Source organism: Manihot esculenta, chromosome 4 (assembly GCF_001659605.2).
Source record: "Manihot esculenta cultivar AM560-2 chromosome 4, M.esculenta_v8, whole genome shotgun sequence".
Classification (NCBI taxonomy): domain Eukaryota; kingdom Viridiplantae; phylum Streptophyta; class Magnoliopsida; order Malpighiales; family Euphorbiaceae; genus Manihot; species Manihot esculenta.
Window position 1 is genome coordinate 27,561,720 of NC_035164.2, and position 16,101 is coordinate 27,577,820.

At 32.1% G+C, this 16,101-nt stretch overlaps 1 protein-coding gene, 1 long non-coding RNA gene and 1 other non-coding gene across 4 annotated transcripts; all 3 read left to right on the forward strand.

Moving 5' to 3' along the window:
• The first annotated feature begins 2,427 nt into the window (after positions 1-2,427).
• Positions 2,428-9,109, forward strand: LOC110613761 (synaptotagmin-1). The gene is made up of 12 exons (XM_021755057.2): positions 2,428-2,862; positions 3,460-3,558; positions 3,671-3,721; positions 3,835-3,958; positions 4,762-4,880; positions 4,978-5,079; positions 6,187-6,261; positions 6,971-7,047; positions 7,185-7,431; positions 7,516-7,869; positions 8,292-8,423; positions 8,792-9,109. The coding sequence occupies exons 1-12, from the start codon at positions 2,752-2,754 to the stop codon at positions 8,921-8,923; spliced, it is 1,623 nt and encodes a 540-aa protein (XP_021610749.1). The 5' UTR covers positions 2,428-2,751; the 3' UTR covers positions 8,924-9,109.
• An 867-nt stretch (positions 9,110-9,976) lies between these two features.
• On the forward strand, positions 9,977-10,048 carry TRNAQ-CUG. The gene has a single exon. It is a non-coding gene; the product is annotated as a tRNA-Gln (tRNA).
• Positions 10,049-14,955: 4,907 nt separating this feature from the next.
• On the forward strand, positions 14,956-15,754 carry LOC110614063. Of its 2 annotated transcripts, XR_002487709.2 has the most exons (4): positions 14,956-15,116; positions 15,223-15,330; positions 15,443-15,485; positions 15,587-15,754. It is a non-coding gene; the product is annotated as an uncharacterized LOC110614063 (long non-coding RNA). The 2 variants fall into 2 exon arrangements; XR_002487710.2 differs by lacking the exon at positions 15,443-15,485 and having other exon boundaries at positions 15,587-15,751.
• Positions 15,755-16,101: the final 347 nt, after the last annotated feature.

The following is a 16,101-nucleotide window of genomic DNA, read 5'->3' on the forward strand; positions in this document are numbered from 1 at the left end:
GGTACAATTCGAGTGACATGAAAGATAATTATAATAAAAGAAAAATAAACCCTATTTTAAAATTTTAAGATTTGTATAGTCTAAAAGTTAATTTTGAATTTATTTAATTCCGATAAATTACTTCAGGATTTGTCATCGAACTCTCAGTAGGCTGTAAAATTTGATCACATTACATTATGGCATACCAAACAAAGCCATAGAGTTTGATTCTTGCTCATGTCTTTAATAATTGTATAATAATAATTTTATACATAAAGTTATATTGGTAGAACTCCTATGATAATAATTCCTTTCTTAGTAAAAGGGTTCAAAGAATTTAATCGATTTAAAATTTCATGATCTCTTTGAAATGAAAAAAAAAAATATTGGAGCAATAATCATTTTTCTCCATAACCATGTCTTACAAATTGGTGATCAATGTTCTGTATAAAAACTTGACTAAAATCCAGGATTGAAAGTGGGGTCAAATATGGATAGTCATAAAATTGACTAATATACTTTAATAAAAAATTATTTTATATTTAATAAAATTATAATTTTAATCGTATTTTTTATTCGCTGCAAAAAATAAATTATATCACTGTTTTATATTTAATAGTAAAAACATATGTCTTAGGTTTTAAACCGTTACTTATCTATAGTTACAGTTACACTATATAATATAACAATTTATATTCGTTCCCTTAAATATATTTATGTAGTAATGATACTAGATAGGGATGAACAGTATTCGGTTCAAATCGAAAAAATTGACCAAACTGAATTAATTTGAAATTTTGGTTTGGTTTTTTATTCATTTCGGTTCAATTCGATTTTTCATTTCAAAAATTTTGGTTATTTCAGTTCGGTTTTATTTTGATAAGAAAAATTGAAAAAACTAAATCGAACCGATTAATGATAATAGTATATTATTTTTAATAATATAGAGATATTAGATCATATTAAAGTTAAAATATTTCAATTAAATTTTAAAATACTAAAAATAAAGTGTAAAAAATGAAAAATTTATTAAAAATTCAAATCGATCAAATCGAACTGAAGTAAATTGAATCAAATCAGTTCGATTCGATTTAGTTTCTGACTAAAATCGGTTCAATTTAATTTTTTTAAATACTAAAATTTAATTTTCAATTTATTCAGTTCGATTCAATTTTGAATCAAACCGACCGAATGCTCATCCCTAATACTAGAGTAACAAAATATGATTTTAAAAATTATACACCAAGCTAACTAATAAGTTGTAATTCGTTAAAGGCGTATTCCAACCATGACCTTTCAAATTTAAATAATAATAATAAATATTTATAAAAAAATAAACAATATTAGTTCATAATAAAAAAAATATATTTTTAATAATATTTTTTAAAAATATTAAATTATAAAAAAGAGTGATGGAGCTTAAACTTGAGGTTTTTGAGATCAAGCACTATACTTCTTGCTCAACTAATCGAGCAAATTAGGTGGCTAAGCAATCTTTAGTCTTGTGTATAAATAAACAAGATGATTTGAAAGAATTCAACTTGTAACCATAGATTTTATCTTTATTATTTTGTCATTTTCCATTTGCTTGTAAAATAATTATTCCTTTCATTTCCTAAGAACATTAGTTTAGTTTTTTGCAATAAACTCTTTCCAAGTTTATAAAAGCAAGCTCCACATGCACAGGAATTAAAAGTGGAACTTAAATATGGTAAGAAATTTATGTAATTAGCAATTCTCATAAAAAATGATTAAAACATGCATAATAGTAATGTTTTAATTATAAATAATTTATATATAAAATTAAATCCACATGATTGCGTGAGAAGGCCTGAGAACACTGAATAAAAACTTTGTATCCCTATGTAACTTTATCCTAATTTAAAATGTTTACATTAATTTTAGTCAATTTTAATTCAAATTTATTATGCTTGTAAATAATATTAATTGAATATTATTTTATTTTTTATTGATATTTAAAATTAATTTTCTTAAAATCATTAAAAATAAATAATTTTATAATGAGTAAAGATAATAAAAAAAACTAGTATATTTAAATAGACCTTTTAATATATATACATTTGTAAGTTAAAAATAACATGGTTATTTAAAAAAATTATAATGTGACCGAAAAATTTACATTTTTAAACCCTTTTTCTTTATAGCTAAAAGCCACGTCGGCATCCATGTCCAATTACCGTTAGCCAAGCAGTAATCAGATGTATCCATTGCCACGATAAGAAAGTTAATCCTGATTGTCTATTTATCAAGAGTGAGAGATTTTATGGTATAAGATGAATCTCTAAACAAATTAAAAAATGCAAAAAATTAACTCAATATGCGGCATGATCGCCACGTGTATCTTATGGGCACACCTGCCACATAAGGTATTTTCTCTCATTTTAATGGGCCCAGTAGCGAGCGCCTGAAAAAGAGAAACAAAGAATAGCGTGTTTGGATTAAAAAGAGAGAAAAAAATTAAATACGCTGTAGCAGGGCACGGAATGAGCGTCGTTTCGTTTTCAGGTTGTCCATTTGTCTTTCTAATGCTTCTTCGTGATGTGTTATGGGTAACGTGATTGCGACACAGATCCAGGAAGGACAAATCAGTCATTTTCCTTCTCCGGTACTAAGCGTTTCATCTGAGAAATCGAGGAGATTTTGTCATTAATTCCTTCCACGTTCTGTGATTGAACAAGAGATAGAGAAAGAGATCGAGAATTTGGGAATTGGGCATTTGTTTGGTTGCCGGCAAACGTTGAGGATTAAGAGATGGGGTTTTTCAGTACAATTTTCGGTTTCTGTGGATTTGGAGTTGGAATTTCAATGGGTCTTATGATCGGATACTACCTTTTCATATATTTCCAACCCAGCGACGTTAAGGCAAAATTTTTTATCTTTATGTTTCTTGCATTCAATTGTTTTGTTCTTCATTTTTCTTATTTGTTTCTATGGATTGCTTGTGTTCCTCATTTTATATTTGGTTGCTTAGAAATGATATGAAGGAAATGCTAATCATAATTGCAATTGTTGCGTAATATTCATATTAGATTTATATTGTTATACACGACTACAGCGTAATGGTGCATACGCGAGTGGAAGTTGTTTCTTCAGTAGTTGGAGTTAGTTTTTGAAAGTTTGCCATGTTTTTGGTTTTAGGGCTAGTTTGGGTCAAAGCAAAAGTTATTTGGAAAAAAAATGCATAATCTAGTTAAGCTGTTCATTGTGGTAATCATGTTAATTTAGGGCTAACCTTCCAACCCAAAAAATAAAAAGTAAATAACTGCTTAATTGTAGTGCAAATTACGGAGATTATATTCACATACATGTAGGTCTCTCTATAATCCAGATTTAATAGGTTCCCATAAATTACTTGGCGTATTAGGCTTCATTTTAAATCTGACAGGCTATAATTCAAAGTTTTTGATATCTAGATGTAAGCTTATCAGAGTCATATATGTTTGCCTTTTTATTGGTTAGGATCCTGAGATTCGTCCATTGGTTGAGCAAGACTCAGAAACTTTGCAACGCATGCTTCCAGAGATACCCCTGTGGGTGAAAAATCCAGATTATGATCGTGTGAGTAGTTAATATATCTAGCATTCCTCCTATGCTATGAAATTTCACAACACAACTACGTGCTGCATTTTATTTGGATAACTTTACTAGTGTTGCCTTTGATTTTCTACAGATTGACTGGCTTAACAAGTTTCTTGAGTATATGTGGCCTTACCTGGACAAGGTTTGAAGTTTTTCATTTTTAAATTCTGATTTTTTTCCTTTTAAATTAATAGTTGCTTTTTCTCTATTGTCTGTGCTGACTTTTTTTCTTTCTACCTTTTCTTTAATACAAAGGCCATTTGTAAGACTGTAAAGAATATTGCAGCACCCATTATTGCTGAGCAGATCCCCAAATATAAAATTGATTCAGTTGAATTTGAAACACTTACGCTAGGATCCCTACCACCAACTTTCACAGGTCAGTAGAGCTGACTTATCCTTATTTCATTTTGCTTTCTTTTATTGTGTTGGTGAATACGGAAATGTAGATCGTTGTTTAAAATGGCATCTTAAGCCCTGTGGGGGGTGGGGATATTTCATAGTTAGAAGTGTGAACTTTATAGGCATTCACATTATATATCAGATATTACATCACAATTGCAATGTTTTATAATCGTTTGTAACTTGATGCTAGCAACGTTTTATAATCATTTGTTACTTGATACTATGCATGGCTAGAAGTTTAATAATGTGAAAGGGAGGAGAAATGATGGAATTACCTCGGCCATCTTTATTTGGCTTTCAAATTTTTCTAGGAGAGAAAAGCAAAGATGAGCAACCTTTACCCTTTGTTTCGTCATACAAGGTGAAATTTCTTTCATTTTTCCCCAATTTTTGAGGTATAAACAATTTCACCTTTTGGAGGGGATGACAACTTTTTTTTGTTCCTTCCTTTTTATTAGCCTGTTAGAAATTAAGTTAAATGCTATGCGGTGTACATGGTCTCTGCAGTTATCTTCTCCTATCTCACACACAAAAATTTCGATTTCCCTTCCCTTCCCTTCTTATCTAATTTTTATTTCCCAAATTTATCCCCACATTCCTTTCTATTTCAACGCATAGCATAAATGGTTAGGTGTGCCTTGAGGATAGTGCACTGGTTATCTAGAATAATTCACTTTCCAGCTATTGTCCTTGGATGCATTTTTGTTATTTATGACATATGATTAATGCTTTCATTTCGATGTTCTATTCATCTTTTCCACAAGTTGTTCTTTTCAGGAATGAAAGTTTATGTCACTGATGAAAAGGAGCTGATAATGGAACCATGCTTCAAATGGGCTGGAAATCCTAATGTCACTGTTGCTGTTAAAGCTTTTGGGTTGAAAGTAACTGCTCAGGTTGTTGCAGTCTTCTCTTTGGAAGGAAATTGCGGTTCTTTTGACTTATTTTTGAGAACTCTGGTTTTCTTATTGTGTGCTGTTTGAATAATTTCAGGTGCTGGATTTGCAAGTTTTTGCTTTACCACGTATAACTCTGAAGCCTTTGGTTCCTAGTTTTCCTTGTTTTGCCAAAATCTATGTGTCTCTTATGGAGAAGGTTGGTCATTCTATTTGTTCCTTTTACCCCTGATACTTCAGGAAAATAAAAACATCTGCAACATTGATACTTGGACTTACCTTTGTCGGGCACACATGTGCCACTTATGTTTCTGTCAAAAATTCGTTTGATGGGCATGGGCATATTTGGAGGAAATTAAGGCCTGAAAATGTTTGCTTTATTCCCTGTTGCAGTATTAATATTTTCTCACCCCATGAATATTCAAGTTTAGCTATTAAATGACCGAAACTACTATCCTAATGCTAGCAGGATATAGAACTTGTTCCTATCAAGAAAGTATCACCGTCTAGGGTTAAAAGTCACATCATGCAACTTACAAACAAAAAGCACAAGTTGCTGCTGAAAATTGAAATAATGCTTTACAGGTATGGTTTTTTTATTGATCAGAAGAAATCCTAAACACTTGGGCTCCTGTTGCATTTGGACGTTCTAAGCAAAGACTCCTTTACTTGAGTCCTGTGTTAACTAGGACTATTAGTATAAGTAAAAACAAACATAACTCTTATGACGCATAATTCGGAACTTACAAAATTACATCTGTGTAGTCCCTGCTGCTGAATCCTGTAGAAACAGATTAATCCAATCCCTGTTTAATCCTTTGCATCAGTGATCTTCTTAGATAATTAACAGTATCTCATGTAGTTCGCGTAAGATGTCAGAATTATACTTTGGGACTTGCTCATCCTACCTCTATCCTTTCACTGAGTCATTGCTTGACTCTAGGTGAAATATATTTGATAGACTATGGGCAATGAGAGCATTGACAAAAACTGGTTATGTCAAGTTTTTCTTGCCAAAGTAGCATCCAAGTTATTAGATATGGGGGGGGGGGGGGGTTGGGACTTTGTTGCTTCTGAACATACTTCATTTAATGTGTTAATGTGTCCTTAATCATTGCTCTGCTTTATACTCATCTTTTTGGTGCCTAATTATCTTTATTGAAATTGAAGGATGTTATTTATGAGAAATCTTTTAACTTAGAACTGTTTCATTTTGGTTCTTATACCATAACTTGGAGAACATATGTATGCTAGTGCTTTTAATATAATCCCTTTCCTTTCCATTTATTTGTTTCTGTTTCTGCAGCCACATGTTGACTTTGGACTAAAGCTTGTTGGAGCTGATCTCATGTCAATACCTGGCCTCTACAGAGTTATCCAGGTACGGTGTCTATATACCTTCTTTTGTTGCTTTGTCCATTCAGCTAGTTGGCAGATTAAGTTTTTTAAAATCAATTACATTGCCTCTTAAGGCCAGATTTTTTTGCTGATCAATTTGGATATGCTACCTTGTAGCATTATACAGATTATTGGTACCTCTTCTCAGCATTTAATATTAATAATTTTCCTGAGAAGTTTCCATAGCTCTAGGGAAATGCAGCTTCTCTGTCTCTCTAATTTTTCTTTATTGATTGATGTAATTTCACTTGCTTATCGGATTCAGAAAAATAGAATACGTTTCTTACAAGTTGTTGTTGGAACAAGCATGGGGAAATTTTAATGTAAAAGCATTTGTCTTTTATTTCATGGTTCTTACCTGATAGTAACTTTGCATGTTAAAATGTTTACTCTCTGATACCATTTTCATTTGCATAAATGAATTAAGGTTTGATGGCTGATGCTATATGTTGTCAGAAAAGTTCATGAACTTCGTAGTTGTCCAATGGGGGACAAAAGCAATTGAGCTTAAATGAGTTGTATCACTCCTGGTGATACTATGCATGTCTCCCTTTAATAGATTTATTTGCCAAATAACAAAGTTGGTGTCAACTGTTTTGTCAAGTCATTATAGAATCTGAACAATTAGGTTGCAAGTTTGGTTGTTGAGATTTATGATTTTTAACAGTATAGATATTTTTCTTTTCTTGCAGGAGATTATCAAAGATCAGGTTGCCAACATGTATCTGTGGCCGAAAACCCTAGAAGTACAGATAATGGATCCTACAAAGTATGTTGTTTATTAACTGTTCTGAAAATTTATATTGGCGGTGGCAATTTAAGACTAGTTCTCGATTGCGACAATTTTTTTGCCAAGATGTTTGATTTTTTTTTTTTTTTGTTCTCTAAATTAATTGGAAAATGCAGAGCCTTGAAGAAGCCTGTGGGAATTCTCAGCGTGAAAGTGCTGAGGGCACTGAAGCTGAAGAAAAAGGATCTGCTGGGTGCATCAGATCCTTATGTCAAAATAAAGTTGACCGAGGATAAGCTTCCATCGAAGAAGACAACTGTAAAACACAAGAACTTGAACCCTGAATGGAATGAGGAATTCAATTTGGTTGTTAAAGATCCAGAGACCCAGGCTGTAGAGTTCCATGTTTATGATTGGGAGCAGGTATAAGATTTCTATGTGCTTATTGGACGTCACCATCTTCTGCTACATATTTGTTCATCTCAAATTGTTTTTTTTTTTTCTTAGGTTGGCAAACATGATAAGATGGGTATGAAAGTAGTTCCTCTAAAAGAACTCCCCCCTGAGGAGCCAAAATTTATGACTCTTGACCTACTTAAAAATATGGATATGAATGATTCTCAAAATGAGAAGTCACGTGGGCAGCTAGAGGTTGAGTTAACATATAAACCATTCAAAGAGGAGGAGATGCCTAGTGGTTTTGAAGAGTCATCAAATACAGTGCAGAAGGCTCCTGATGGAACCCCAGCTGGTGGAGGTCTGCTTGTAGTGATTGTTCATGAGGCTCAGGATGTGGAAGGAAAGCATCATACTAATCCTCATGCACGGCTCATTTTTAGAGGGGAGGAGAGGAAAACTAAGGTATTCCTTTTGTTGATACAATATTGGTATTAGCTTTAGCATTTCTAAATACAGTATAATTAGCTTTATAATTGTCTTAGTGTGTATACATGTGATACATTGTGACTGAAATTTTTGGATGGACTGTGTTGAAATGATACTATGAGACTTTGCTTTTAGTTTGGCCTCTGCGTGCGTGTGGTAATTACCTCAACTTAGCAATATGCATGGCTGGTGCTGTGAAATAATTGGTGGCTGTTTCTTTTAATAGATTTAATGGATTTTTCAATAGCATTAAGTAGATAAATTCTAAGTTCATTTCATTTTATGTATTTATTTTTTTATTGTTGATTATGTCTGCTGTTGAATTTATAAATATGAAACTGGTTTATGCAATGCAATAAGATCTTTATGGTTAATAATTCTGTTTTCCATTGGTACAGCATATAAAGAAGAACCGAGATCCCAGATGGGAGGAGGAGTTCCAGTTTATGTTGGATGAGCCTCCCACTAATGATAGACTACACGTGGAAGTTGTCAGCACTTCAAAGAGGATGGGCTTGTTACATCCTAAGGTATGGGTTGCAAAATTTCCTTTTATTTTCTTCAAAGTATTGGGAGAAAATGCTACTAAAGTAATTATTTCCACTTCAATTGGGATTATGAGATGCTGAAGCAGCACCATGTACATTTTATGATTGAACCTAAAGAAGAAAATGATGCTTTTCAACTTCTATGGAATTTTAATTTTTCTCATCAGGTCGAATTACTTAAGAGAACAGAAATCTATCATGTCATGGGTTGATTAAACTTTAATTCTTTGTGCCTTGCTGCTTAGAATTTCAGAAGCTCCGAGATTCTTGGAGTTTTAGTTTAATTATCTACAGCTTCTGGATGAATTAGATAACAGGCATGGTTCCATGTTTCCCTGTTGTTTGATCAGGAATCTCTGGGTTATGTGGACATTAGTCTTGCGGATGTTGTTAGCAACAAAAGGATCAATGAGAAGTACCATCTTATAGACTCAAAGAATGGTCGGATTCAAATTGAGATGCAGTGGAGAACATCTTCCTGAGCTTGTTTACTGTTTGTTTTCTTTGTCTGAGTACTTCTTTACTTTGGATTTTGATTTTAAATAGCACGTTATAGGAATACTTGTCTGTTGTTTTTGCCCTAAACCCCTCCAATTCTTTTTGCTGCTTCTGTAAGTGGTTACAATAAATAAGGTAAAAAAGAAATACCACGCATAGTTACTTTCAAATTGATCATTTCTGGGCATTTCGTTTATGGCTAGAACGGAAGTTAACATGATGCTGAAACAAAAAGCTGCTGATAGTGAGCAGGAGCATGTAGGATTCATTTGGTATTAGTTGTATTATAGCTGTATGCTGAAACCGCCTCTATTTTTCAGATTGAAACCAGTTAAAAGTGAATCTTGTCTTTACTACAAATTCTTTTCCTATCAAATGGTATACTATAAAAATTGAAATGTTTCCTTGGCTGAAGTGTGTGGGCAACAAATCACCTTTATGATGACGACTCCATGTAGATTTAATATTTCAAGATGTTGAATCGATTCAAGTAAGACTAAATAAATTGAGGGGAATAATTTATACTCTTAAATCGATCAAATAAATTGAGGAGAGTATAATTTGTACTCTTAAATCTTCAAAATAATGATTTTATTTGATTAAGAATAATGATTTTATTTGATTTTTTAATAATAATTGTAGAATAAATTAAAAAAAATAAAATAATACATATTTCACTGTCTGTAAGCTCAAGTACACTGTCTTACTCCAATGGAAGTACAATTTTAATAAAAATATTTAATTTAATGATAAATGTATCCGTTAAAGGATGATATTGTTTATTTAAATACTAACACATATATCCAAACTTAAGAAATTAAATAGTTACAATTATTAAAATTATAATTAAACTATTATAAACTATCAATGAATTTAAACAAAATGGCCATTTTATAACAAAATAAGATTTTGGAGGTTAAATTATTACTCACTAAAAAATTTAGGGACTAAGTTACAGTTTTAGCCAAACCTCAGGCACTATAATGTGAGTTGAATCTACAATTATATAAAATTGACGTCCTATATATATCCAACAAGGTTCCATGGTCTAGTGGTCAGGACATTGGACTCTGAATCCAGTAACCCGAGTTCAAATCTCGGTGGAACCTAAAATTTCATTTTTTTTTTCCACAAATTTATTTTCCTGTCTAAATACGAACTACTGCGAAAATATCAAAATTTGCAATCCTAGAAAATTCTGAGTAATTGAAAGTTAAATATATCACATGGTGATTGGATTGAAACACTGCTTACTTTACATGGGGAATGGAGAGAAAGACACTCATGGTACCAATAATGGCTTGAAGTTTGCCCCTTTTTACCTTTATTACTCGTATATTTGTGTGTTTGAGCATGTGTTGTTTTCCACTTTTTTTGCAAGAAGTGAAAGCTAAAACTCCCAATATTATTTATGCAGACTAATTGATTATTCATGGCGTTCATAAAGTGGTGATATGGTCATGTTTCTTTTATTTTCCCCCATTTTCAGAAGCACATAAAAATTTTCCAATGCAAAAGAGGACAGGTTTTGATTCTAAGCTAAATGCGTTGGCTATTTTTTCCAATAAAATTGTCCCACATTTATCATTCGATTGCCTGGTGCCTATATTCTCCAACTAGACTTGTTACTTGTCGCAACATTGATATTATTTTATAGATCCTTCAGTTTTCTGCATATAATATTTTTTGTATACATGTTTCAGGCTGATTTTGCAGGTTTTATGCTTATAAGAGGGTTTAATTTCTTTACCAGATCTGAAATCTGGGTGTGCTTGTGATGACATCTCTAGAAGCTTAACCTAAGCCTCATATTTGTGGATTCAAAGAAGCCAAAGAAAAAAGTATGTGCAATCTACACCACTGACAGTTCTAAAGAAAAACTTTTTTTTTTCGGGAGTTAATTGTCCCACTGTATGTATTGGAAAACAAATTGCAGATAGCAATTATGTGATTTTTCAAAAAAAAATTCAGATTAAAGTTTAAGGGAGAATATAAAAGAGTAATTTCTGTCTCAATTAGCAAATGCATAAAAGAGTAATTTCTGTCTCAATTAGCAAATGCCAAGTTTTTTATTTATAATATAACTTACTATGATTTATAAATTTAAACCTTGATTCACATTTTAAAACCGAAAATAATATACAAGTGAAAAGCATTTTCTTCAATTTAGAATTTCACTAAATAAACTAACACTAACATGGATTTGTGCTGCTTCTTAAATTTATGAACATTTACAATTAAAACTGTTGAAGTATACCACTTCTCATGTTTATACAAGTAAAACCCTTATTTAAATAAAATATTACTTTATTAAGAGTGTCATTACTCATCCTCCTTTATAAGCTAGTATTTAACTTTACGTATCATTTAATGATTACAAATTTAACATCTAGCTTCCTTATTAATGATTTGTTATTACCCTTTAAACTTTGTTTCAGTAGTTTGCTAAAGAAAGTTGGGTTGCCAGTATTAGTAAGTCTAATTAACAAGTTTTAATCTTAAACTTGCAGATGTACTTTTTATTATATTAAATCTCTCAATAACATAAACAATTGTTATTATTTCATCAGCAATTAATTGACTTATATATTCATGTCTCAAGTTTATATGTCTAGATTTACCATTATATACTTTACCATATGCTCTAGACATGGTTGCTTGACTATCACAGTGTAAGGAAATAGTTGTCGTCAATTGTGGCCACAACTTTATATCCAATAATAAATTTTCCAGTCATTTTGCTTCCTTACATGCTGCACCAAAAGCTATGATCTGAGATTTCATAGTAGAATGTGTTATACATGTATGTTTCTTTGATGCTCAAGAAACAACGCCACCTCCTAGAGTAAAAACCCATCCCGAGGTAGATTTATTCTCATCAACACTAGTCATCCAACTAGCATTAGTATAACATTCTAAGACAATAGAAAATTTATTATAAAATAATCTGTAATTCATAATTTTCTTTAAGTAACCAAATACTCTTGCAATTGCTTTTCGACATTCTATACTAAGATTACTAGTATATCTTGATAATTTACACACTGCAAAAGCAATATCAGGTCTAGTATAATGCATAGCATATATTAAATTGCCTATAGTACTTGCATATTCAAGTTGAGTTACTGTCCTGCCAATATTTATAGTTACTTTGCATGATACATCATATGGAGTATTTGCTTCTTTTATATTCAAGTATTTAAATTTATTTAGTATTTTCTCAATATAATGAGACTGACAAAGAGCAAAACCCCCATTGTATTTCTCCACTTTGATATATAAGATTGTATTTATCTCATTTAGATATTTCATCTTAAACTGTGAGACAAGATACTTCTTTATATCAATTACATCTAACATGTTAGTTTCAATAATTAACATATCATCTACATAAATATATATAATAACTCCAAAATCATCTGTAAACTTAAAATAAATACATTTATCTGCACTATTATGCTAAAAACCATATTTTAAAATTACAGAATCAAATTTTTTATGTAATACCCGGCTAGACTCCGGTATCGGAATTCCTACCGTCCGGTGGGATCTCGGATGTCGGAGACTTCTAGAAGGGTAAAATCATGTTTTCATAAAATATTTTAATGTGTTTTATGATTTTAAGTAAGAAAGAAATTGAAATTTGAATGAAAAAGACCATAGAGGCATTTCCAGGTTCGGCCGCCGAACGTGGGATAGTTTAGGGGGGCAGGTTAGGCTTCCGAAAGTGGCTCATGTTCGGCCGCCGAACCCCATGTTCGGCCGCCGAACTTGCATGAGTTTTGGAGGCACTTTAGGCTGCCGAAGGTGGTCTGGCCAGCCCCTATATAAGGGCTCCATGGCCGAAACGGGCGAGTTTTCTCCCCATTTTCGGCCAACGGTGAGTCCATGCTCTCTCATGGTTGTTTTTGACGATTTTCCTCCAACCTTTCAAGTTTTAACAAGTGGTTGCTTGGTTTTTTGAAGATTTGTGAGCTTTGAGCAAGTTTTGGAGCTTGGAGACCCAAGGAGCTAGATCTCCCCAATCTCCGAGTTAGATCGCCTCTCCTCTCGTTCTTCAAGAGGTAAGAGTAGATCCTTAGCTCATTTTATGTTTTAAACGAGTTTTATGAAAGTTTATGGGGGTAGAAATGCATGTTTAGGTTATTATTGAGTTTATAGGTTTATGTTGAGTTTTTGAGCAATCACTACAAAAAAACGGACTATCAGCGACGAAATTAGCGACAGATCAGCGACGAATATTTTATTTTGGTATTTCTGACAGATTTCTGACGGATTAGAGACGGATTATAAAAATATTAGCGACGGAATAAATTCCGTCGCTAATCCGTCAAAAAATGCAAATAATATAAAAAAAAAAACCCTAATCATCTCTTTCATCCTCACTTCTAATTTTAGCCGCCCACTTCCTCTCCTCTCCTCTCCTCTCCTGGATGCCACATCTTTCTCCTTGCCGCAATCGCCGCCGCTGCCGCCGTTGATCCCATCACTGTTGCCGCTGCTAGACGCTCGCCACTGCTAGACGCTCCTCTCGCCACCATAGCGTTGCCGCTCGCCACTGCCGCCACTTTCGCCACTGCCTATCAAGTAAGTGTCTACTTTGATTTTTAGTTTCTTTTTATTATATTATTGAAATTTTGAGTTTTAGTTTTTGAATATGTTATGATATAGTGAAAATATTATTCATTTAGTTATAAATTTGTATTAATCAAAATATATTTTTAGTTTTACTAATTATATTTCAAAAAAATATAATTGTGGGCAGCAAGCACAGCAGCAGCAGCTGCTGCTGCGTAGCATGCTTACTGCTGCTGGCCAGCAGCAGCTTGCTGCTGGGCAGCAGCTGCTTGCTGCGCGCAGCAGCTTGCTGCACAGCAGCAGCATGCTGGCTGCTGTTGTAATTAATGTGGGTTTAATTTCTTATTTAAAATATATATAATTTTAATTGAGAAAAGAGATCAAATAATAATTGTGGGCCAATAAATCAAATAATAATTTGTTTTATCTAATTGTGTCATCATTTAAACTGCATTTCTTTTCCTTTTTTTCTAATAAAGCAATATTGGATTTAGCAAAGACTCTTGTGATTAAGGAATTAGAGAAAAAAGAATAAAAACATAATTTTCAGAAATTAATTTGATTTGATTAGTATATTAATGAATGGATTAACAAACTAATCTATTAATTTAACTTTTTTTAAAAAATAATAATATTTAAAAGTAGTTAGTTAATTAAAGACATGAATTAAAATAGTATTTGTGGGTTTGCTTTACATGCCTTCCTTTCAACTCTACTTTGATATGTTACTTATGGACAATTATTTTTTCAGATGCCTCGAAGAGCAGTATCATCCAGAGGTAGATGACATAGCCAGCATCTGTCTATGAATGAAATAGATGAAGTAGTACAGGTGCAGGAGGAAATACTAGAGCACACTCCACAAGCATTAGGGGGCCAAGCAAACGCATCCTCATCATCATCAGTTCGAACTAGGTCCGAATTTGGGACATCCTATCCCATCAAACCCGTCTGATCGACAATTGATTAGATTGAAAGGAACTGTGTAAGTCATATACAACTTTTTGCTATTGATTCAATATGTATTATTACTTACAACTACTCATTATATATAAAAAATATTGCAGTTTTTTAGATTCCACAGTTACTAGATCAATCATTAATGACATTAAGATGCGCTATGCTGCTCCATGGAAAACTTAGTCAGAAATACCTTTAAAGACAAAAGACGAGCTCTTCGGACTTTTTCGGGTAAATACAACTTATATTCTAAAATTTATAATATGCATTTTAAGTTTTTTAAATTTACATAACACTGATTGTTATTTGTAGAGTCGATATGCATGGGATGAGAGTGAAGAATGTATGGTTCAAATTGCTTGGGAAAAGGTAGGTAAAGAAAGACTACGAGACATTCTTAATAGAGTTAGGAGCAAATTGTTGCGCAAGCACAAGAAGGCAGATGTTGCTTATCTATACAATTTAGGACCAGATTGGATAGAGGCAGAGATATGGAATGAACTTGTTGCATATTGGAGTACACCAGAGTGGAGAAAGAAATCAGAAGCTGGTAAAGCAAATAGAAACGTAGAAAAAGATGGGACTATTACGAAACACTCTGGTGGTTCAATAAAATTGGAGGTTCATGAGAATAGATTGGTATAACTCTTTTATTTCTTACTTTTATTTATACAATTCTATTTTTATATAGATGGCTAGAAATTATTCGTGCATCTTGTGTTGTGTGATTATTTCTTTTTTGTAGGCAAAGAAGTTGGGTAGACAACCAACTCAACTTGAACTATTTCGTGCAACTCACACAAAAAAGGGGAGTCAAGGTGTTTACATTGATGGAAAATCACGACGAGTTGATGTAAGTTATTTTTTGCTTATTTAATGTTATCACATTATTTATCTAATTGTTATGTTATCATTAGTTGTATATGGTTCATGAAATGTTTATTATGTTTTCTTTTTTTACTTAGGGAGCTTATTTGAGTGCAATTGCTGAAAATGTGAATGACAATTGTGAGAATCAGTCTGCTTTTAATTTGAATAAGTGGATTGAAATTTCTGGACTAGCAAAGGAAGAGTTTATGGTTTTGGATCCTCTGATATTGCAAAATCAGGAACTCCAACTACATCTTTCTCATGCACATCAGCTCATCCTGGAGGACCTTCTCAAACTATGTTTTCTTTAGAGGAGGTTGAACAAATATTAGAGCAAAACCGGATCAAAATGAAACAAGACATGGAGCAAATGCAAGAGCAAATGCGAGTGCAGATAGAAAAACAAATAAAAGATAAGATGAAATCATTGAAGAACAAAAATAGATCTTCACCGCATAACACAACTGCAGATTCAGATGGTTCAACAAATTCATAGATTAGTTTTAAATTTTATGAATATTGTTAAGTATTATGGATTTATTTTAAATTTTATGAACATTATGAATTTATTTTAAATTTTATGAATATTGTTAAATATTATTGATTTATTTTAAATTTTATGAATATTGTTAAGTATTATGAACGTTAATTATAGTTTTTATGAATGATATTTGATTTATATTCAATATGATTCTTAATTATAAATTATTTTATTATATAGGGAATATCTAAATAAAAGCAGGAATTTTTTTTT

Bases quoted from the DNA above. Each gene is read 5' to 3' on its own strand.
- LOC110613761 (XM_021755057.2), top strand. From the start codon at position 2,752: ATGGGGTTTTTCAGTACAATTTTCGGTTTCTGTGGATTTGGAGTTGGA. The intron at 3,559-3,670 runs GTGAGTAGTTAA...GATTTTCTACAG, and splicing joins AAAATCCAGATTATGATCGT to ATTGACTGGCTTAACAAGTT. The intron at 7,432-7,515 runs GTATAAGATTTC...TTTTTTTCTTAG, and splicing joins ATGTTTATGATTGGGAGCAG to GTTGGCAAACATGATAAGAT.